The sequence below is a fragment of the Eubalaena glacialis genome, chromosome 11 (genome assembly GCF_028564815.1).
Source record: "Eubalaena glacialis isolate mEubGla1 chromosome 11, mEubGla1.1.hap2.+ XY, whole genome shotgun sequence".
Taxonomy (NCBI): Eukaryota; Metazoa; Chordata; class Mammalia; order Artiodactyla; family Balaenidae; genus Eubalaena; species Eubalaena glacialis.
In genome coordinates, this window is record NC_083726.1 from 39126951 (window position 1) to 39151383 (window position 24433).

The window sequence follows — 24433 nt, forward strand, 5'->3', positions numbered from 1 at the left end:
CTGACTTTATAAGCAAACTGTTATTCTATTTATACTATATACTGGTCTGTTAAAAATTTTATGTGTATGGAGGGGATATGGAATTGGGAGGGTAAGAATGAGGCTTTTACTTTTAATTCTATATGTTTTTTAAATGTAAAAAAGATATGTCATAATGAGCAAGCATTTGTATATTACTCTTACAATTTAAAAAATCTAAAATATTCCTGGAAAATGTAGACTCATTTAAATTACATGTTGAGTTTTTTCCTCTAAAAAAAAAAGTTTAAAAATTGGACGGATTACTATTTTCTTACATATTTAACCACATTAATTATAGTATATTCCCATTAGAATAATTATCCATCAATTAATTTTTGGAATTATTATAATTAATCATTATTAATGGGTTAAAAGATATTGTTACTTAAATTTTTTTATTGTAGCAAAAGATACATAACGTAAAATTTACCATTTTAACCATATTTAAGTGCACAATTCAGTGGCATTAAGCACATTCACAGTCTTGTGCAACCATCACCACTATCTGTTTCCAGAATATTTTCATCATCCCAAACAGAAGCTATGTACCCGTTAAACAGTAACTCTCCATTTCTCTCTCTCCCAAGTCCCTAGTAACCACAATTCCAGTTTCTTGTCTCTATGAATTTACCTCTTGTAGGTATCTCATATAAGTGGAATCATAAAACAGTATCTTATCACCCACTTTTTCTCTAATTTACAAACTACAACTGTTGAAGAAACTCATGTTGAGATTGATTTAGATATATCATGTTAGAAATCATAAATCATATCAATATGTCCAGAACTCTGAATTCTAAACAACTGTGAGCTTTATTTCTTTTTGCAGGGGAGTATTGGTATTTCAGTGGTATAAAATACCAGTGAAAATAAAGAGGGGAAAAATCTTAATTTATAGTCACATTCTATTTATCATGTTCAAAAAGCTAGGTCAAAGAAAGACATTTGAATAGTTTGTAAAAATTTTGAATCATGCTTGGGTTGGTCGCTTAATTTGATCTTTATTTTAAAGTTCATTTTCTTCTCTGTAAGTCAAATCTAGAAATTTGCTTTTACAAAAAAGTTTAAATTAGTATATTAGACTAATATCAGTTGAAATAATGAAGGATCAGATGTTTATTCATAAAAATCAAAAAATCCTACATGCCCACACTCATCCATTTGATGTGTAGCCACATCAAAAATGGGCTACAATTTTTTTTTTTTTAATTTGAAGGCCTTCGAGAGGTATAATCCAGTCAAGATTTCAGGAAAATTCCTGTACCAGGATATATATTTTCCCTTGCTTTTAGACATAGTCATTACTCATTTTATCTCTGCCATCTAACCTTTTATAAAACTACATCTTGATTTGTTATAACCAGTAAAATATCTGAAAACGAAAAGCTGGATTGAATCTACATTAACATTCTGCCAGAAAATCAATGGTGTCGTGATCATAAAAAGGTCACGCTTAGTTTCAGTACCATTTCTAGTGTTTCTAGTGTTCAGAGGTTCTAAAAATCTCTCTTTCTTACCTGCAGTGAACAACCATAGGTGTGGTGTCATGTGCTCTGCTTGCTCGAACCAACTTCACAAAGTGAACTAGAGGGGCACTGTTTTCAGGAACCCCATGCTCAGGCCAAGCAGTAAAGTTACACTGTCTAATGGTCATGCAATCCCCATGCTAGACAAAATGACATTAAAGAAACATGATAAGACAGCTGACTTCCCAGGTTTTCAAGGTGATCTTTTAAAATGACAATTTACCAAACAGAAGAAACTGTGTTTTCATGATTTCCTATAAGAGAAGCCTTCTACTATTGCTACAATAAAGAAAATTGCCTTTCTGTATAAATGCAAACAATGAGAAGGCTTGCAAGCAGATGATAATGTAGGGTATTTAAATTCAAATATAGTGTAACATTTTGTAATGCCAGAGTAGTAGATTTTGAACACTTTTGACCTAACGACTTAAACACACTCACAAATTATTCAAAACACAGGTATAGAGTATGTGGTAATGTCAGAAAGTATAAAGATCTTTATATCATTTTCTGTGTTTATAGGCCTTTACGTTATATAAGTGGGATCCTATGCTATCGCTTCTATATTGGTTCTGGATTAAATAGAAAATCCAATTATTAGGATGTAGACAGAGACAAGTGATTCGGGAAATTCCTGTTTTAAATCAGATATTACAGTTTCTTTATAAAATAAGATAAACTTAGTGATCTAGTTTCCTCCTTTTTCTTCCCCTGTCTACCTAAGAATTTGATATTAACTGGTTCATATGAACTTTAACTATATAATTTGGACTTAAACACAGTGACATAGATATTGAAGGCAGGTGCCAATTCAAAACTTCTATTTTGAAAATAATAGAAAAGCATTATTGAATATACAGGTATCAAGCAATATGTCTAGAAATTAATTTTACTTTAGACATTTAGAACATTCATATTTTATATCATGTTTGACTTCCCCTCCTCTTTTTTTTACCCTTTCAATTTTCAGATCTCTGATGGTCCAATCTATTTGAACATCCTCCATTAGCTTTGTAATCACTATATCTCCGAAGACAGTAACTGGTTTGTTGTCCTCTGGCCAATACTGATGGCATCTGATCTGTATTCAGAGAAAAATCACCAGTCATAAGAACCATTGTTTTATATAGATATGTTGTGTGTGTGTGTGTGTGTGTGTGTGTATAAAAAATATCACAGTTACCACTGCTAAGATAATACTGCTTTATAGATGTCCAAGTCATTGATGACTCAAAGTATTAGCTAAAATTGTCACACATATATTAACACAATTGTAAAAGTTTTGTGAAAAGATTTTCAAATAACTTACCCGCCCTTTTTCAAAACACTGTGTTAGCATTACTAATGTTTTTGCTCTGGTTTCCCACACCATTCTCCAAAAATCCCCAACTGTTCCTGGTAATGGACCTTGAGTAGCAATAAATTCATTTGGACATAAGTAGCCCTAGAATGATATAATTACAACACTGAATCAGTATTTACATATATATAGTATTTTTTAGCTTTTGAGCAACGTAAGAAAAACATACTAGTTGTAAGATGACCTATTTTAAAATATTGTACATTTTGAATGCTAAATAATAATAGATACTCAAAATTTCCAACATTAATTTTAACCTCACAATGTAATATACTATACAACTAACTGTTCTTAAAATGTATTTCTAACTCTGAATAAAGCAGTAAAGACTAAAAAATAATAATACCACTTTATGGCAGACAATATGCTAAGCATCTTATAGTTAATATTTCAATTAATTTGTTTCTTATAAAAACCTTGTGAATTAGAACTATTATTATCCTCATTTTAGAGAGGAAGATACTGAAGCTAAGGAATGTGAAGTGATTTGCGGTAGGTTTCACAGTTGGTAAGGTAGTCTGAGTCCAAAGCCAGCTCTCTTACCCATTCCACTGTTATTGTCATATATTTAAAGATTGTGCAGATATTTTCATACTCTTTCTCCACGAAATTACTTATCTATGTAAACTAGGGCATTAGTAATTATTCTCCAGAGCTCCAAACCAAGAGTAATGTGAATAATAAGAAGGTTCATTTAACTAATGTAGGACCTGAGATTTGTCTCAACCCTATTATGACAGCTCTTGTAGATTTTATCAAGTTATTCTAAAACTCAGTCCATTCACCTGGAATGTAAGTATGCCACTTGAGTAGTATCTGTGGATTTTTCTTAAAGAAAGGTACTGTATAAATAAAATATAGTAATGAAATTACATGTATTCCAAACATCAAAATATTTTGAGGAATGAGGATTAAAGGTGAATTTTATTTTTAAATTGGAATTGTCTCAGTGGCCAGAGAATATAGTATTACACAGAATAAATATACATTTTAAAGTTCAAGGGGCCCTAAAATCTAATCCAACCAGTTTATTTTACTTTAAAGAATAATGAGCCACTTGAGGTGATTTTCCCAAAATCACCCAGTGACAGTTTCTGGGATAAAACCTTGAGTCTCTTAAATAAACTGTATGCTAAAGCATTTCTATGTTTCCAGTCTCAGTTGAAATATATAATTATTTTACATTGTAAAGGTTTTTTTTTTTTTAGGTTAAAAAAGTAATATATAGTCAATGTAGAATGTTTGGAAAATTCAGAAAAATACATAATAGAATGTGGAATTAATCTGTAGTCTCACTATCCAGAATGAAGCACCATTAATATTTTAGTCACTTTCTCTACAGACTTTTTAAATATGCACATTCCTCCATTCAAATAATATTTATGAATATCTACTGTGTGTCAGGCACTGTTCCAGGAGCTGAGGATTCATCACTGACTAAAATTCCTACTCTCATTTGTCTTATATTCTAGTTAGGGGAAATAGACATTAAGCCTATTAATAAGTCTATTAAATACACAATTTACATAGAGTTTTTAAAAGTGATAAGTGTTGTGAGAGAGAGTTTTCAGAAAATAGCGTGTTCAGAAAAGACTCATGGGTGAAATCTGAGGAAAGAACTGAACCAGAAAGGGAGTAATCCCTTCAAGATCTGAAGGAAAAGTGTTCCAGGTAGAAAGTCAAGTATAACAGCATTAAAGGAGAGATGTGTCTGGAATGTTCTAAGAACAGCAAGTGGCTGGAATGAGGGGGACAGTAATAGCAGGTGACGTCGGAAAGAACAAGGGAGAGAGGACAGTGGTGCTTTAGGTCCTAGAGTAGGTAATTATAAGATCTTGGATTTTACTCTGAATGATATGGAAAGCCTTTGAAAGATTTTGAACATACAGAATATATGGTTTAAGAGTTTCATCCTGGTTTCTGTAAGACAAGCTGATATGGTTTAAAGGAGAAAGGAGGGAGAGTAGTTAGAAGGTTATTGCAACAATCCAACCAAGGGTTAGTTTGGGCGATAGCAATGGGGATTGTGAGAAGTGATAAAATCTGGATAAATTCTGAAGACAGAGCCAAGAGAATTTGCTTATGGATTGGATACTGGGTATAAGAAAAATAGAGGAGTCAATAATGATTCCAAATGAAGACGGGGAAAACTTCAGGAAGAGCAGACTTAAAAAAAATTTTTTTTTTACTTAAGTATAGTTGATTTGCAATGTTGTGTTAGTTTCTGGTATAAAGCAGAGTGATTCAGTTATACATATATAATATATATTCTTTTCCATTATGGTTTATTGCAGGATATTGAATATCATTCCCTGTGCTATACAGTAAGACCTTGTTGTTTATCTATTTTATAGATAGTACTTTGTATCTGCTAATCCTGAACTCCTAATTTATCTGTCCCCTACCCCCTTTCCCCTTGGGTAACCATAAATTTGCTTTCTGTGTCTGTGAGTCTGTTTCTGTTTTGTATATAAGATCATTTGTATCATATTTAGATTCCACATATAAGTGATATCATATGGTATCTGTCTTTCTCTTTCTGACTTACTTCACTTAGTATGACAATCTCTAGGTCCATCTATGTTGCTGCAAATAGCATTATTTCATTCTTTTTTAATGGTTGAGTAATATTCCTATGTATATATACACCATATCTTTATCCGTTCACCCGTCGATGGACATGTAGGTTGCTTCCATGTCTTGGTTATTGTAAATAGTGCTGCTGTGAACATTGGGGTGCAAGTACTTTTTTGAATTAGAGTTTTCTCCAGATATATGCTCAGGAGTGGGATTGCTGGGTCATATGGTAATTCTATTTTTAGTTTTTTAAGGAAGCTCCATACTGTTTCCATAGTGGCTGCACCAATTTACATTCCCACCAACAATGTAGGTGGGTTCCCTTTTCTCCACACCCAGGATAAGCAGGTTAAAAGGAAAATCAAGAATTCATAATGGAAATATTAAACTTGAAATCCCTTTTGGATATTCAAGTGGGAATGTCATGAAGGCAATTGGGTATATGAGATTGGAATTCAGAAAGAAGTCCAAACTAGAGACATAATTTCAAAGTAGTTAGCAAATAGATCTTACTTAAAATCACAAGAATGGTTGAGATCGTCAAGGAAATGAGTTTGGAAAGAAAGAGTAAATTCAAGGATTGGGCTCTAGATAATTTCAGTGTTTGGTGGCCAAGGAGATAAGAGAGAACCAATGAGACTGAGATGAAAGTGTCAAAGCTGTAGATGGAAAATCGAGAGAATGGTGTCCTGGAAGCGTTTTAAGGGTGAGGACAATTAACTGTAATTGATCAATTTATAAAACGTTTCTCCTAGTTATTTGCATTTCCCTTTTTCAGGGATTCAATGTCCTTTGGTACCATAATCTTCTACCAGAGTAGACGAACTCTGATGTTTCTGATACGATTACAGCTCATTTGCATCATAGCCTTTAATCTTCAATCTCCAGCTATGGTAAAAGCTATCCTCAAATTGAAGTAATTTCAGGCATCTCAGGTTGACAGGAGAGGTAATTTGGGGTGGCGGGTTGGGGTCTTGTCCCATTACATAATGTTCTTATTGTTAGCTTTCTTGAAAACATTCCTAAAGTCACGTGTACAATTAGTGGTTGTTTACAAGGATGCAGTATCTATTTTCCTCCCTACCTCTCTCCCACAGTCCATCCTTAATCAGCATTTTCCAGGCTCTCTTTGAGTCCTAGCTTCAGGAGCACAATTCCCAAGAAGAGCCAAGGGCAGAGAGATAAACATATAGTAACCTAATTACAGACCCAGGCCTGGAGTTTCCTAGTCTTAAAGTACATCCTTCAGACCACCTACTGGTCTTCCCTTTTCCCTTCTCCAGACTTCACTTTATCTTTTCCACCTAAACACTAGTTATTTTGCTTTCTCTCTACCTTGCTCTATAGTTCTTCTCCCTTTTCCTCCAGCTTCCAAAGAAATAGGAATTCAGAGTACATTTGTAGATGGCCTTTGTCTTTTGCTCCTGGAACAAATGTTCATGAACTTTCAGATGGAGGTGCCATGGAACAAAAGCAGGGAGTTGGGGGAAACTGAGGTGTCAAACATTCATTCTGAGAAATCTTCACGATTTCTGAGGTGAAGACTGCCTGAATTTGGGGATGGAGAAGTGAGAGGCCACTATGGTATTATGACTTTGTCTATTTCCATTTGTCCCTGACATCCCAGACAAAGGAGATATCCCCAGAAGTAAAAGCAATACAGCATACTGCCCACTCCAATACTGAAACCTGCCTTAATATAAAGTGCTTTCCGTCTGGGCCTGCTTACCATGTAGCTCAGTAATGATTACACATATCATTACATATGGGTCATAGTGACTTTGCTGTAAAATTTATTATATTACAACATCACTTGACCACAGCAGAATATATATATATTAATGTACTCAGATTTAGTTTATTGCTCATCCTGTATTGTGATCTTCTTATGGTTGTCTCCTGACAACTTATAATATTTAGAGGGAACACTGGGGGTTCATGAATATTCCTTTGTTTATGTGTGGTTCAGTTATACCTCCTAAAACTGTCTGGTTGCCTTCCTAATCGTATTCATATCCTATACTGTCATCCCATAACTGGTTGAACATTATAGGATATAAGCTATTCATTTGTATCTACTTATTGGTGAATAAAAATGATACAAATTAATAGATCACTGATACAACAATTTGTTCTTGCTCTGTTCTATGGTATCACAAAATATATGATCATTGATTAAATATCTAAATGTATATATGCCTCATTCTACAAATCAAAGTAAAACTTCTACATGCTATAGAGTTTAGGATACAATTAAAATTGGTAAGCACAAGATTTCACCAAAATCTTTAGAAAAGAATTACATTTTCAGGGAAATCAGTGATTTGATAAATGAATAAAATATGTCATCACAATAGTAAATTTGGGTTTTCTTCAAAATAGATTTAAAGTTCTAGCACAAAAATAGGATGAAATTCAAAGGATGCCTTATTAACCTCTGCAAACCCCCTGGCACTTCTCCTATTAAGAAATCTTAAATGCTCCCATTGTTCACTTCTTTCACAGTAAGATTCAATATATAATTGTAATTTTGGAGTAATTATCAACCAATATAAAATTTAGGATGAATTCTTCTTTTCCCCCTTAACAGAGGCTTGGGGAGAATGGGACATAGGACAGGTTATGTTTGATGTTGGGGGAAGGATGGAGCATCACATAAGCAGAGCCCCAGTGAGACCAAATGAAATGGCAGGCCTGGGTGAGAAGACTATGAATAAGGAAAAACTAAAAAACCAATGGGAGTGTGGGCAGTAGAGGAAAGCTTCAAGTATCTGTAGAGTCATGATAAGAAGCATAGTTAACCTTGTTACATATTAGAATTGAAGTCAGTGGTGAAAATATAAGGGAACATATCTTTTTATAAAACAACTGTGTATTTGAGTAGTTCAGTGATAGAATCATCTGCCTTAAGGAGGAAATAGGTGAATCAATGCCAAGAGAGGCTAATATCTAATTATAAGTAATTTTTCAGAAAGATTTCCTGGGTGAATGGTTGGATTAAATAACCACAAAAGCAGTTCCTACTCTGGGATTTCGTGATTGTGTCAACCCAAGTGGAGGTCTTGGGTGCATCTAAGGTTTCTGTGTACCTATGATAGTGGTGAGCATTGAGAGAACAAAAGAGCCATGGAGAAGGAGAGGAAGAGATCCTTAAAACACTTTGGTTTATTCAACTTTCAATCCAATGCAGCAAGCATTTATTATCTATGATGTGCAACATAGTATACTAGGCATGTCACAGTTCACCCCATGTTGGTTCACTTAAGATATGCTTGTTGAGTAGCTACAATGGAGTGCACGTTCTGTAAGTAGCTGAGGATGAAAAGAACAAGGCATCATAGTCCCCTAGAAGGACTGAAAATCTAGAAGGGAAGAAGAGCATAATAGGTTTTTATATTATATGGACATGACTGTACATAGGACTAATTTTTCTTTGAAAGAGAGGTTGGCCGACCTCATTGTGTACAGAGAATATTCTGACAAACGTAGGAAATAGTGGAAAGACCAGGGGATATGTAGCTAGAAGTTGTACATCTGCCACTTATTAGTGAAATGATCGTTGGGTAAATTGCAATCTCTGTTTGGAGCGTCCATTTCCCCATCTATAAAATGGGGTACATAATGTTGTAAGGAACTGGTACATTAAATTCATAGAGGTTGTAATGAATTTCTTGTTTTAAATAGTTTGAAGAGTAATACTGCAGTATTTATGTTTTATAAAAATATATATAAAAATAGCAACTTACAGAAACATAGCTGGCATTAATATAATCCGATCCTGGAATACTAGCATCAGCTATCAGCTTCACTCTGTTATTGTTATCTAGAAGAAAATGTAAGAAATTAATGCTAATTCACTTTTTAAATTGCTGCTACTTTCTTACTATAGCAGTAATAGAAAGAAGTTCATGATATAACATCAAAAATTATAGACAGCTGTAAAATTTTAAATAGAAATTCCCTCTTATTCCATATTTCCACTACCCAGAGACAATGACTATTAATATGTTCTTGTATTTATTTCCAGGATTTTCTATATATATTCATATAAAATTGACCACAAATGGGGCAATATACACACTATTCTGCAAAAATTTCTTATTTACCTATATCTTTCCATATTAGCATAAACAACAGTATCTAGCTCATTACTTTAAAAAGCCATATAGTATTTCAGTGTTTGAATATAACATACTTATTTAGCTCTTTAGGGTGATTTAAACTCATCTCATTTTGTTATTATAAAATGCTGAATAAATATAACTGAACTTTTTGCACATATGTAGGAGTCTATTTGTAGAATACATTACCAGCAGTAAAATTCCCGAATCATATTGTGCATCTCAAATTTTGAAAGCTACTGACAAATTGTTCTCAAGTTATATCATATCACTCTGAACAAAAGTGCTTGAACAGTTTGAACAACTGTTTCCTCTTACTTTCACTGCCATAGTATTAAACATTTTAATTTGACCTTTTGATAGATACAAATTGATGTCTCCTAATATCTATATTGATTTTCTTAAATATGAGTGAAATTGAGTTTCTTTGCTTATGTCTTGGCCATTTTAAATACATTTTCTATTAACTACATTTTCATACGATACTATTTTTCTATTTTTAAAAATATACTAAGAATGTTACATGTATTGAATTTTTCTTTTGGTTTGTCATTTGTCTTTGCCTCTATCTATTAATCAATTTATCTGCTAGCTACCTTGCCATACATAAAATTTATATATTTTGTAATCAAATTTCTCATTATTTTTCATTATGGCTTCACTATGGCTTCTTGTGTGATATATACAAAGGTCTTTGTCACACCAATATTCTTATTTTCACAAATTCATTCATAGTTCCTTCTGGAACGTTAATAGGGTTTTCTGCTTTTGTTTTAAATATTTTGACTTTTGATCCATTGGGCTTTTGTTTTTTGAAACAGAATGAGGTAAAATCTATCTTTATTGTTTGTTTGTTTGTTAACATTTGGAACAACAAATAGTCCATCCTTACCCCCTTGTTCAAAACACCACTTTTATCACACAATAGTTTTCTCTATGTGTTTAGGTCTATTTCTGGACCATTTATACTCTTCCCTTAATTTATCTGCCTATTCTTTCTTTAATACCAAACTTTTAATTATTATTCTTTAGACTGTTTTAAGGTATGGCAAAATTAGATAACCTTTACCCATTACTTTTCTTCAAAGAAAAGTATCAAAAATTATTTTTTCCTGAGAATTTTTACCAAGTTGGTATTATAATTGAAATGTCCAGTGCTAATTTTAACTAGACAAGGGAATGATATAAAGTATCTATTACTACTTAATTATTTTGAAGGTTTTTTGTTTGTTTGTTTTGTTTTTAATCTTAATGGGAAGGCACTCAGTAGTGGAGGAAAAATAGGTAAATGTGGGTTTGTGTTTGAATTACAGATGATCTAGCTACCATTTATGGCATTGGGTGAATTGCTTAACTTCTCCATTCCTTTGTTACCTCAGCTATAATATATAGTTATAATATTTATTTTGTAGAATCCTCTGAGGAGAACTTATACAAAAGCTTATAGAACTTATAAAGCCGTATAGAACACAGAACACGTTCTTATGTTCTTAAAATTAAGCACGTTGTATGCTAAATGACTTTGCTGTACCATTAGTAATCATAATGACCTGACCAATGTGTTTGAATCTAAAGAAGGGGGATTGTTCAAGCAAATTTATGTGAATGATTTATATCCCAAAGATTTTGAATTTGGTATGATCTGCCTATTTTAATGACATTGTGGCCAGTCATGTAACTAAGGAAGGGAAGCCATCAGGTTTCTGTTCACTCGATACGCCTGCTTATAACTGAGTCAACAGCAAGCTAAACTTTTCTTCATGGTGTTGGAACACTTCTGAAGGTCATAGTGTCCTGTCAAAGAGAGACTTGGAAATCTCTTCTGCATGCATTTGCTGCTAATTCTAGTATCTTAAAGCCCTGTAAGCTAATATCTTCTAAAATGCACTGTGATATTTGAAATCCTACTTCCTACATTACTCAGGGGAAACAATGAATCTCACTTAGCTGGCTCAAGCTAAAATTCAGACTCTATTAAATGAATTCATTCTCTACGGGAGAAAAAAAAACATTTCAGCTTTATGGCTCCTCTGCAAGCACAATGGGAGAATGTATTTAGTTTAAACATTTCATTCTCTTGTTCCATGTATATGTGGGCGGGGGTCTGTTTGTCCATATAGGCAGAAGTGAGTTTACAGCTTGTCTTCCAACTGAGGTTAGGGAGGTAGGTTTATCATCTCCAGACCATAGACTCTAAGGGCCTGTTACTAAATTTTATTCACCCAGAAAGTTAGAGGCTTTTAAAAATAAGCAATCTATTGCTTACTAACAATCATAAGAACTAGTATTTATTTGAGAGCTTCCTGAGTTCTGGTACTGGGCAAAGTGATTTACATGGTTATTTCATCTACTCCTGAAAGTTATGAGGTCGACACCACTAAATAATATGTCCAGTCACTAAAGTAGTTAGTAGGTAAACAGAACTGCAGCCCAGGAAGTTTGATTAGAGCCCACATGTTCTTAGTCATTTTACTATACAGCAGGCAGTATGTATTAGTTGAACTAATAAATTATTCTAATAATATTCTTGAAAAATATAACATTCTTCCTAACAAAATTATTTCTTATAGGACCTCCAACTCTTTAAGAGGACACTTAAGAAAAAGCTTTCCCCTAAAAATCCATTAAAGGATATTGGATGTGGATGTAGTATATTATTAGAAAAATTACCATAAGTTTTCTGTACTGAAATCAAGAAGAAAGCAGAATACAATTGGACATTATCCATTTGACTCTAGAAAAGGTGAAAAAAATGCATGCAAAGCTTTTAATATTCCAAAACGTCCTTGATTTACAACATAATTCCATCACTAGTTATTTTTTGTCTTAGCTTTAGATATCCGGATAATCTTACCCCTCAGTTCTCCTTGTTGTTTTAAGGATGTCTGTTTAGTTATATTGACCACTCGTATTCATTTCTTATGCTGTAAGAGCTAGCAAGCTAGCATTATATGACTTTTCCTATGGCCATTATGTGAACCCAGAAAATAATGCACTGAGATCTTAATAATAAAAGATTGAAATGACACATTTTTTAAAATGTCTAACATATCAAATTTTTATATATTTTTTAAGTCAGATACTCTTTAGTCTTTGGAAATAAGTTAGATATATTTGATTTACTTATATATAGTGATACACATTACTTCAGCCAAATATACAATTGTAAATAAATATTAAATATTCCACAGTAACTGGCCTTCAATCAGACCATAGTATTTGTTTTCACAGAATATCACTAAGTAAGCATGAAGCAGAGAGTCTGAAGGAAATTTAGGTATAGATGAATATAAAAACATGAGAATTTCCGTATCTCTTAAACTTATGATGCATCCAACTCAAGTTAACTCTCTGAAAGGGAAAACAAAAGGACTTATTAAGAAAGGTCATGCCACAGGAATTGAGAGATGTAATACTAACATTCCTTATTTCCTGCAATAATGTCTTATTTGTCAACTTACTCTTAAAGTCATTTACCTTTGATTTGTTTTGTTCCGGGAAGGATTTTAGGTGATTAAAGCTATTTGTATTTTCATCCTTTTCTAATTCTTGGGAATTAACAGATTCCGTTAGATTACTACCTGCTATATCATGTTTCCCTAAATTTGTTTACTTCATGCCTCTAGTTCTAAAATAACAGAATATGGTCCATTTCTTCCTATCCATATCCTTATGATTTTACATTCTGTGATTACACCCTTCTTTAAGGCTGTGTCTTTCTAGACAGAAGAGTTCAATTTATATATATATGGAAGTTTCCCCAATATAGTTTTGAAAAGACATAGAACATAGAAAAATATATATACCCTAACTCTAAAATTAGGAATATTTTAAAACTCTAGATTTTGAAACAATACTGACAATATTTCAGAGCTTAACAAATACCACTTTTTAATTTCATACATAAAAATGTATTGAATCAGAATATAGTTAGTAGGAACATCTGTTGAAAAAAATATGATATCAAATATATAGCTATTATTAGCAGAGGAATGTTATGTTTTTTTTCCACATCACTGCTAAGTCTTAAAGCAATAATATGGGTTTTTTTTTTCACATCAGTAGACACATTCTTTTTAATGACATATAAGGAATAATAACAGTGTACCATGTAAGATGGTTTCTTTTCTTATTGACTGAAAAATGAAGCCATGTTCACTGTGGTAAGGCACAAGCCCGCCTCCTTTGTAAAACCAATCCTGGTAAGCATACCTTTACTCTGATCTTCAATGAATATTTTGCAATGCATTTTTTATATTCCTTAACAGAGCACTGCCATGCTTTTAAGAACACTAATGCACAAAGTTATGTGTGAGCTTTCTCTTTTCATTTGAGAACTAGGTCTGTAGGAAGATATTAGAGAGGTTCGTTACTTGGGTTAAATTACAAAGCTAAGAAACTACTAGGTCCACAGTTTCTTACACCTGCATGAGTAAACTTTGTGTGAATAAGCTGAAAACCATGTACATTAACTTTAATAAATATTAACAAAGCAAAAGAGATACAATTCAACAGCTGCTAATAAAATGCATTATTATAATTCAATTAATATGTAATATATATTTAAGAAAAAATGCTAAAATGCATTTTGCTCTCATTTGAAAATGTTTCATTATCTAAAACCAGAAATAGTATGTACACATACATGGTTTTATGTTTGGAAAGCGGTTTTTTGCTCTGTTCCAAGGCAGATCAGCATCAGTGGAAGAAAGATCCTGAAGAAATTTTGGTAATTCCTGTGGATGGAAGTCATTGCAAAGTTTAGATTTATTTCAGAGGTAAACAAGAAGTTCCACTTAGTAAAAGACTATTCTTTATTCTAAATCCTTTTACTTTTAAAATGAAAACACTTCTCGTAACTGCAGAAGCAAGGTCAAATTAACAGTAATGAACTGACATGAACTTCCACTGAAAATTCCTGAATAGAATTGATTTGTTGAGCTACTGCTTTCTCTGGCATAATTTCTTTGCCCTTTGGGGAGCTCTGAGGTGCAGCAACCATGTTAGTAACTCCTTTTCATACTTGACTAATGGTTTCGTCAAATGCACACTGTGTATTATTTAATATTTTAATGTCTACTTAGTAGGGTAAGGGAGTCGGTGATTTATTTTTTGTTTTTTCTCCTTGGGCAGTGTGATTTCACGCCTATTAATTGGTACAACATTGGTCAGTTTGTGAGAAAATGCCAAAGGTCAATTCCTGTTCTTAGTGGGCATTGTTAAATCGATAGCGGAATGCAAAGGTGTGATAAAGAATTATCAGAGGAAGGGTCAAGATCTGTTATTGACATTTTGGTGAAAAATCACGATATTATCCATTCATCATAAAGAAAGCTGGTGCAAGAAAATGTGTTCATTATTTGGTTGAGCTGATGATTTACATTTATGAAATGTATATTTTTCCATATTAGAAATGCCTCAATTTACCAAATTCCTTAAAAAGTGTTAAAACCGTGGGGTTTTGCAATGTTTTCCCACTTTATTATAAATGATTTCTTTTAATTGGATAATTTTCCCTTCTCCCTTACTTTTCCTCAAAGAGAATTCTGGACAGTATTTTACATGTGTGTGTATGTGTTAGAGAAGAGGGACAGTGTTAAGCACCTGAATTCTGGTGTTTTGGCACTAAAGGCTTAGAAAAAAAAAGTTTTAACCAAGTGAGGAATCCTAGAACAGCTTCCTTGTGTCAGGTTTTGGGAGTATATGTCAGCATATTTATAAGAGACAAAGAAACAGAGGGGAAAAAGAAGATGAATTGGAATCACCTGAAAAGTGGTACCTATTTTTCTGTAGTTACAAAAGTTTCCATGTATAGATTTAAATGATTATGGCCTTGATAATTAATACCCAATTACTAGGTTGATTGTTTGGATAGTAATGCTACACTCAGTGGTCTTATTCTTATCAGAGCACACAGGGCCTCAACCAACCTCTCCTATTTAGCTCTTTCTCCTACTGTTCCCACTTTTTAGTGGGATCACAGATGAGTGGAACTGTTTTGCATCCTTATGTTTTTGCATTCATTTTCTCTCTCTAGAATACCTTTCCCCCTTTATCTACTTATTGGACTTCTGCACCATCCTAAAGTTCATCTGGCAGGTCACCTTTTTGTAAAGTCTTTTCTGACAGCTATCCAAACAGAGTTGATCTCCACTTCTTTCTGCATACCTCTATCATGATATGGTGTCATTTGGGGTTTTTTTTTATACATGTCTGCAGTTCTTATTCATCATTTGAACTTCTTTATGAAATCATCACTATGATGGCAAATAGTTGTGCCAGCCACTATTCTTAGTATTACAAACATTCCATCAGTTGAGTATTCACAATTCAACAAGATAGATACAGCATTTTACAAATGAGGACATTGAACAACAGAGAGTTTAAGTGATTTACCCAAGGTCACTTAGCTGTTTAAGTGTTGAATTCATATATATCAATACCTGTCACATAGTGGAGCTTATTAATATTTAAGGTATAAGTGAATATGACCTGAGTTACAAGTTTTATCAAACATGCATCAAATATGCATTTGTTTATTAAAACAGTTTAAAAAATTAATACAGCACTAGAACTAAAAGCAATTTAAAAAACCGTGTTCCTTACATGTGAATATACATTTACCTAATATATACACACAACCTATATATTTATATAAAAACACCCAAGTACTTAAAACCATGATCTCCAAAAAAGTTAAACTAGAAACTTTCTCATTATAATATATGAGAAAATGTTATTGCTAATAAAACTTTTCATCTACTCAGTCATGTATAATGTTAACTATATTCGCTCCTATGCTAGTGAAACTACCCTTTTGTTCCTGAAAAATTGACAGTTCTTGCTGCATAAATGCTAAGAAGAGTTTTATGGTGCCACTGATTTTGTTAAATCCAGACCAATATTACTTAAGAAGCATAACCAAAAGCTGTAGGAAATACCATTAATCTTCTCACATTTTTGTGACTATTCCCTGAGAGACTGAAATATTACAATCCTGAATTATTCAAGCCAATTGTTTTTGTTCACACACTAAAAAGTTCATGAAAAAATAGAAATAAAGTTTTTGGTAACATTTAGAAATCTGTTTTATTTTTATAATACAAAATAATAATCTAAGTTAGGAAAGAGCCTCACAAGTTTTAAAATAGCTTGTAGACTAACACATGCCTTATGTTTTAATTTAATTTCAACTTTATAGATATATAAGATGCTAAAAGCAATAAAATTAATCTTAACTTTCAAATAGTGTTAAAGTGACAAGTTCTTAACTTCATATATTCTCCATAACGTGATACAGCATTTATTTCATGATCACTTAAGTAATACCTGTGTTTTATAGGCTTCTTTTTTTTATTTTTGGAAAGTTCTAAAAATAACATTTTTTAAATAATTTCTGGAAACATCAAGTTCTGTTCTCAGGTTCATCTGTACCACTCACATAAACTAAGCAGGCAAATATGAAATGGAATTATTTAGTTTCTAAATCTAAAATAGTTATTTAAATATAAAGCCACATTTACAGTACCACCCAAACCTCGTACACACACAAAACCTGATGCATACAGCATTCTAGAGTTGCATGTACATCTGGGTGAGAGAGCAAAGAAGAAACAGGGCCAGGCTGCCCTTGCTGGGGAGGTCTCTGATGAGGAGCACCTTTTCCTGACACAGTAGGTGAATAATTCTGTTCAGGTTGCACCGGAGGCTGCCCCGTGTAACGTTACTATCCAAACAATCAACCTGGTAATTGGGTATTGATTATCAAGGCCAGAGTCCTTCATGGCCTTGCAAGCTTAAACTGGACATGAAATGTGACACATGAAACGACTGGAGGTCTGGCAATGTTGTGACAACTGCTAGTAACATACCGAAAATTCTTCTTGAAACTTTAGGTTGTTGTTTGTGCAAAGCTCTTCAACATGTTGCAGAAAGGATTTCTTGCTTATCGGCCTCCAAGCAAAGAAAGGTATAAAATGGAGTCATGTTAGGTTGAGTTCTTTTCCTTTAGCCTGGGCACTCTCTTTACAGTTGACAAGTTAGAGGACAAGGGACATTTCAAAAGCACACAGCCCTTTAAAGTCACTCTGTCATATTTACAAAATTAGCTTCCCCCTTTAAGTTCACTTTCTTTGCATTTCATGGTATAAAAATCCTTCAAATTTTAAGTGACTTTAAATGAATGATGTAACATTTTAATGAAGAAAGTTTTTCAAGCAAATGTAAGGGCATAAAGTCATCATTGAATCCTAAAGCACATAAAACCTCTTTGTCATACAGAAAACATTTTATACGTTACAAGGTTTTAGAAGATATAAAATATTGCAGTGACCTCATTCTCGTAACGACATGGTTTTTAAACCCTAAGGAGTTTAAATATCCCTGTATTACTTCCCAAGCTAAAATACAGACATGCAGGCTTCACCCCAGAGAGAGAGAAAGCATTTCTCCAGTTACCATGCAATTAGTCATGCTTTTATGATTTATATCCAGCTTGGAGGTTTTTCTAACAAACATACAGAAAAGGAACCACACATTAAGATTCATCGAATCAGGGAATCCAGAGTTGATACTCAAAAAGAAGAAAAGATATTTAACAAACTTACTTGATGGATTTTCTATAACTAAGTAACCTGCAACAGAGATTGTGTTAAATACATTATGAGTTGAGGGTACAGCTCTTTCTGAAAGAGTTCTAGATTAAAATCAGAAAAACAGGGTAAATCAGCAATGTATAACATGCTATGCCTTTAACTGATATTTGATCATTATTTTAAATTCTGTATCATTTTGAAATTATATTATTTGGACCCAAATATGGCCAGATAATAATTAGGCTTCTTTCTCAAGCTAAGAAGGTACTCTTTTATATTGTTAGGCATTTGGGGCATTACATCAAAAACAGGTCACTTTTTAATATACTGCATAGTATTTATTGGTCTAAAAAAGTTAATGTGAATTAAATTTTTTTCTTTGTTCATAGAGAGTGCTAAATCAGGGAGGGTGAATCTTTGAAAAATGACATCAAATTGCCTAAGTCTTGTTTCATGAGTGAGTTTTCATGAATATATAACCATAAAAAATGACAATCATTTCAATTACTTTGGATATACATATCTTTTGTGGCAGTTCATTGGTCAAGTTATTTATACTCTGAAAAAAATTGAAATAATTTTTAACAGCTAAAAAGACTATGCAACACACAAATTCAGAGATGGGTACATCTTTAATAACATTTGTCATGCACAACAAATTAGCACTGCAAAAAACACAAAAGGCACAAAGTATGATGAAATAAAATGAAGAACATGTACCTTTATCAAAGTTTTTAATTTTAAATATTATTAGGGATGATTTCACTGTATTTCTTAAGTGACAAATATTTACAAGAGGATATGGTTTTTGAAGTAAAGGACAAACAAAAAAAATTAGATTGAAAAATGTGGCTTAAATACTTTGAAAATGGTCAGAGGTGTGTGTTCAATGAAGAAAACCTGAGTCAAAAGGGTGTATTTTATTACAACACAGGAATTGGTGAAAAATATGGAGGTGCTGGAGCAAGTATTATCAAGAAGAGTGGTAGAATTCTTGGTTAATGCTATAGGTGTCCCCAAGCAGAAGGAAGTATCTCTCAGCAACTCAGGGTATAACCTAGTAGAGCAACATAGCATAGCATAGAATCACAGGTTAGAGCAAAGTCTTGGTGGATGAGCTTGTGGGCTTCTCACAATACCCTAGAGTGATTCTAAGGAGGCACCAGAGAAATTCTGACTCTAACTAGATGGATATGGAGATGCCTGAATGGGATATTGAATCAGAAGAATCCTTAATTTGGGGACAGGAAAACAGAGTGTATGAATTGGAGGGCCTGGAAAGACTTCTGACACATGCAGTGGGGACTGAGGCAACAAGCAATCCCCGTTGAAAATAATTACACCTCAGCAAAGACCAGCAAGAAAAAAAGACAACCATGAGCCAGACCCACACTACCCAAGCCCCTGAAGATGCCTGATGCCCCAATGTTCCTATGCCATGATATTCCTCAGAAATAGGAAAGGAACGAAGGTCAGGTTGGGCAAGTATTAATGAATTGAGCTTAAGATAGAAATGAATGAGATACTTGAATTAGCAAGATCATTTTCCCTGCTACCACGCAGAAATGGAAATGCTTGAGTTGTGTGGAGATCACTTTTATAATAGCAGGGAACATTATTGAGTTTGTGTTTGGTGAAATTCAAACACTACATCTGCTTTAATGACAGCCATCCTATAGTGGGGAGATTCTCTTTTCCCAGAGGATCCAGGATTATTTGAGGTAGTACTGGCAAAAATATTTTTACTGTGCTATCTAGAACCTGACATAGAGCTAGTTTGTAGAGCAAGAAATAGCTAAAGCACCAGATTATTATTCATATCCTTGTTCTATTTTCATTAATGATCTATTCTCTCATTTAGAAATTATGATTAATACCTTTTAGTCAATTTCATTTCCGTGAAGACCTCCACAGAAGGTTGCTTTTATTTTACTATTATTTTATTTTGCATTTGAAAGATCTCTCTAGAGATACTGATTTTAAACCGTAACTGGCTAGCTATTGGATTTGGGTGGATATTTGTGAATTCTTTTCTTAAAAAATACAATGCCCTTTTAAAAATGGCTTCAAATACCTGATCCAACAATTACTAGCTATATTGTCTTGAGCAAGTTACTTAATCTTTCTTAGTTCCTAATTTAGAAAATAGGGCAAATATATGTAAATCAAGCTCATATATGTAAAATGCTAGGAAACGCCCACGCCTGGCTTTGGAAGCAGTACGTAAATGTTAGTTACTATCATTAGTATTAAAATTGCTATTTCTAGTTTTATTGTAAAACTCAAGCTCCTCCTACTGATCTGTTCTACAATTGATACTGATATAATGATTTTTTTTGTTTCCAAAAGAATAAATTTTACTCAAAACTGGGAAGACTAGATTGCACTAAATTAAGCAGCAAGATTTCCTATGGTATTCTTCCTAATCAGAGTCCCAGAAAAAAACAGTGATCACAAATATTTCAAAGCCACGTTTGGTTTTCTAGTTCTCAATTCAAATTCTAAATAAATTCCTAATAATATAAAGGCTGGAATAATTGTTCTCATATTATCATGTGAAAGCATTTCTAATCATGCCTGCATTTTTTACATTATTCCTTATAACTACCCTTCACATTACCCTGTTTGTACTCCAGATATTTTCTTACTATCAGTTTCTTCTACCGTTCCAGGTGTTTCCCCACAACCAGATTTTCCTGATTGCTTAATGGCTGATTCAAATGTTAACTCCCCCATGGACCTTACCCTGTTCTGTTACAGAGAAAATAATTTCTTCCTTCTATGAAACTAAACTTCTATGGACAAATCATCTTCCACCTTCTGTTACGGCTATATAAAAGTACATGTATTAAGGACACATGTATTGAGATTCATGTATGCTTGAAGGCAGGGGCAGGATTAACACTTGGCTTACTACAAGTCCCTCATAAACTTATTCGTAGTACACAGTGAATAAATCATTGTTAAATATACAATTGTGGGTGAATTCAGACTAAGATACATAGTGAGCTAAATACAACTGCTCTGATTATTATGAGAGAATATCTGAATTAAATGAATTTTCCACAAAAATATTAAGTGATTGAGAATTCTCCGGAGATCCTACTCAAAGGTTTAAATAAGTGTGATCAATAGATGCATCAATAAACAGTATACAAGTCTAAACAAAGCCATATCAGATCCTCTCACATTAGAAGTTAACAGGTGCTAGATACTTAGGAAATTACATGAACAATAGACTCATTCTTGTCTAGACAAGTAATTAAAAAAACAGGTTTTAAAAAATAAGATCTGTTTGGCTTTATGTATTTATTTTTCAGTATCACTCTCTTTATCTAAACCCAATCACTTTACATAAGCTGTTCTTCACACTTGTATTTACATAATGTGAGAAACAAGGCTTCTAACAGTCTGTTTTTATGTAATTTTCTAGTCTATGCTTATCTCACAATTATGTGTGAACTGAAATCAAAATACCTATCTGGATAGCTTAAATTGAGAAGACATTTTGGCATAAATTACCTGTTTCAAATAAAAGTTAGTTTTTTTCTTGTTTTTGTCTGTAGTCTCCATGTCATTGTCTTGATTCTTAGCCTCATATTGTATATTTTTCTCTTAACTAGTGGCTGCATTCTAAATTTTATTTTTCTTTGAAGTTTTAAAGTTTTGTGTGTAAACAGGAAAAAATAGTAATGTGGACAATTTATGCAGGGAATTAGAAAAGAAGGTGGCATATAATATGAAGAAAATGCACTGACTTGTTACTGATGAAGAAATTAAATTCCTTTAAGAAAAATTATTTGGTTAGATAAGCATAAAAAAAACCTCATAGAAATTAATGTGTATGAAAATCAACAATGTTATTTCAGGAGTGCTGTTTTCAAATAAAGTGATCTATGGAGACACTCAAAGAGACTCAAATAAAAAACTTTCTATTAACATTTTAAAAAACTTAAAAAATTGTTACATGGAGAGCATGTTAGACTTGTATAGTCCTCTTATTTTATTCACTTACAATACAACAGTGAAGGATACTGTCAAATCATATTCAGTTCATTAGTGTATAAATCAATTTGGGAATTGTTCAGATTTCAATAAGATAACTAACCACTTTCCAATATAAAGGGCTAAACACTTTTTATTACATGAATCTTAGCTTAAATCCTGTGCCCTTTTGTTGAAAAGGGTATTATTTCATGTCTGGGCTCATTTTTTTTTCAAAGTCTATCAAAAACTTAAATTCCACTCAGATTACTCTTGATAGATCCAGAGAGGAACCATTTATTTATGTTGGCAGTGGTGATTGAAGACCATATTGTCACAGAGACTCAGCTTTACCTCAAGGTCAATTAGTTGAAATCTGTAGGGAATTAAAATATAGTGCAAATAGAGAGCCATAGATGATAGCCTATAGATGAGCAGCTTAAATCAGCATTACCAGTGGAATAAGACAAATTGAGAAACAGTGTTTTCTACTTAACCGGTTAAGTTAGGTTAAAAAGAAAAGAACCTCAAATTTTATTGCCTTAATGTAAAAATATGTATTTGTCACACTAACATGTACTTCATATTCAACTAAAAATCTTTGAAGAATCTATCTTTCTGGTAAAACATGTTAATTGATCTTTCCAAGTTTTGTAAAATATTGTTTATATATTTCAATTCATTATTCCAACATTTACATTTATTTCTACAATGATATTCTGTTACTTATCCAAAGCATTTACTGTAATGCTTTCAAAGGTATCTTAATTTTTGTTTTTTTCTATTGTTTTTATTTGTTATAGGCTTTCAAATAGTATCCTTTCAGACCCTCCTCCTTTCTTTTATCAAATCGCCAATGACTTTTCTCTGGTCCTCAATACAAATTAAAAATATTATCCCAACCAGTGGCTAGTATTATACAGCTGACTCTAAAACTTCACTTTATAAGGTAAACGTGCCACCTGAATAAGTGAGTAATGCAATATTTTTCTTATTATCTAGAAAAATAATCAATTAGTAAATGCTATCTAAGTAGTTCCTCAGCATGTCTCTTTATATCTGTAAGGACAAATAGGTTTTAACGGAGCTTAGTTCTTTGAAGGGCAGCTTGTTAGAGGCAGTGCCCCTTCCTTTTTCATCACAGTATTTCCAGTGCCTGGCACTTGTAGGTGCCCAATTGATAGTTCTTTTATTCAAACAAGGTGAAATGGTCTTTTAAATACATATAGAAAAGCAACATTCTTGCTGATGTCAAAGAGGAGAGATAAGATTCCCAGGGTGTCAAGAGTTGAATTTTCCTTATTACTAAGCCTCTCCACATTAGCACATATGAAACCAAATTCTTGACAGATTCTTATTTTGTAAACCATGTATTCTAAATTAAAACTGTGGTCATAAACCTAGCTACCTCCGGGGCAATAGGGCAGAAGCAGTAGAGAGGATGAAGACACTGCCAGCAGCTGTGTGAAGAGATGGGCAAAGGTTCTTAGTGAGGGGACCTAATGAAGAGGAGACAGATGACATAACACCATTTAAAAAGAAGTCTTGACAGCCTGAGCTGTTAGCTTGCCAGGCAGGTAAGCACAGAAATTCCTCTGTCAGGGGTTTGAAGGCGACCTCAAAAAACTAGATTTGAAAGAAGACTACATCTATTTTAACAAACGTGATTTATGTAGAGGTGTTTAAAGGTTCTGATTAACCTGAACTATTAAGTTTAGTTCTATCAAAGTAGAAGCTCTGACTGAGCAGGACTCTGTTTACTGATTCCAGGGGAAGAAAATGTGGTGATAGAAGAGATACAGTGAGGGTTCGATAAAAATGGAAGCATTTCTCTCTGAGGTTAGCTATGATTCCAAAATGCTAAATGTGATTGATTAGAGTAGAAAAGGGCCTGGCTTCCTCTGTTTTAATCACGCTGAGTACTATTCACGGTCAATGGGAATGTCAGGAGTCTTGGCCCCATCCCATCCAGCCTTGCGGCTCATGGGGACTAACTCTGCTGTAGTAGATCTGGGATTTTGAAATCAAAGGCATTTTCACTCTCTGCCTCCATTCATATCCTTTACATGAAGAAATTGAGTATCTCTGGGGCACTCAATCAATTGTTGGGCCCCTGCTAATGCTGACATTTTGCTATGCTACCTTCAAAATGTATACAGCAATTTTCATCCTAGGATACAAAAGGCATTTCTGGGCATTAGGGGGATGCTTGAAAGCATGCACAGTTGCCTATCCATTGGTCAGGATAGA

The 24433-nt window shown here is 33.2% G+C and overlaps 2 protein-coding genes across 10 annotated transcripts in view; one reads left to right on the forward strand and one right to left on the reverse strand.

Moving 5' to 3' along the window:
- The window catches only part of LIN7A (lin-7 homolog A, crumbs cell polarity complex component), a 393426-nt gene that overhangs the window by 348734 nt on the left and 20259 nt on the right, over nucleotides 1-24433 (forward strand). The gene's annotated exons all lie outside the window — the stretch shown is intronic.
- PTPRQ (protein tyrosine phosphatase receptor type Q) overlaps nucleotides 1-24433 on the reverse strand; it is a 258054-nt gene that overhangs the window by 8170 nt on the left and 225451 nt on the right. For 8 of the 9 annotated variants that reach the window (XM_061204869.1, XM_061204868.1, XM_061204865.1 and 5 more), the window contains 6 exons: nucleotides 17477-17558; nucleotides 14251-14341; nucleotides 9231-9307; nucleotides 2857-2991; nucleotides 2503-2628; nucleotides 1539-1687 (listed from right to left, as the gene is read on the reverse strand). In XM_061204869.1, coding sequence (XP_061060852.1) covers nucleotides 1539-1687; nucleotides 2503-2628; nucleotides 2857-2991; nucleotides 9231-9307; nucleotides 14251-14341; nucleotides 17477-17558 — 660 coding nt within the window. Of the gene's footprint in view, nucleotides 1-1538; nucleotides 1688-2502; nucleotides 2629-2856; nucleotides 2992-9229; nucleotides 9308-14250; nucleotides 14342-17476; nucleotides 17559-24433 lie in introns of those variants that run through there. The other variant, XM_061204873.1, reaches the window with a different exon arrangement.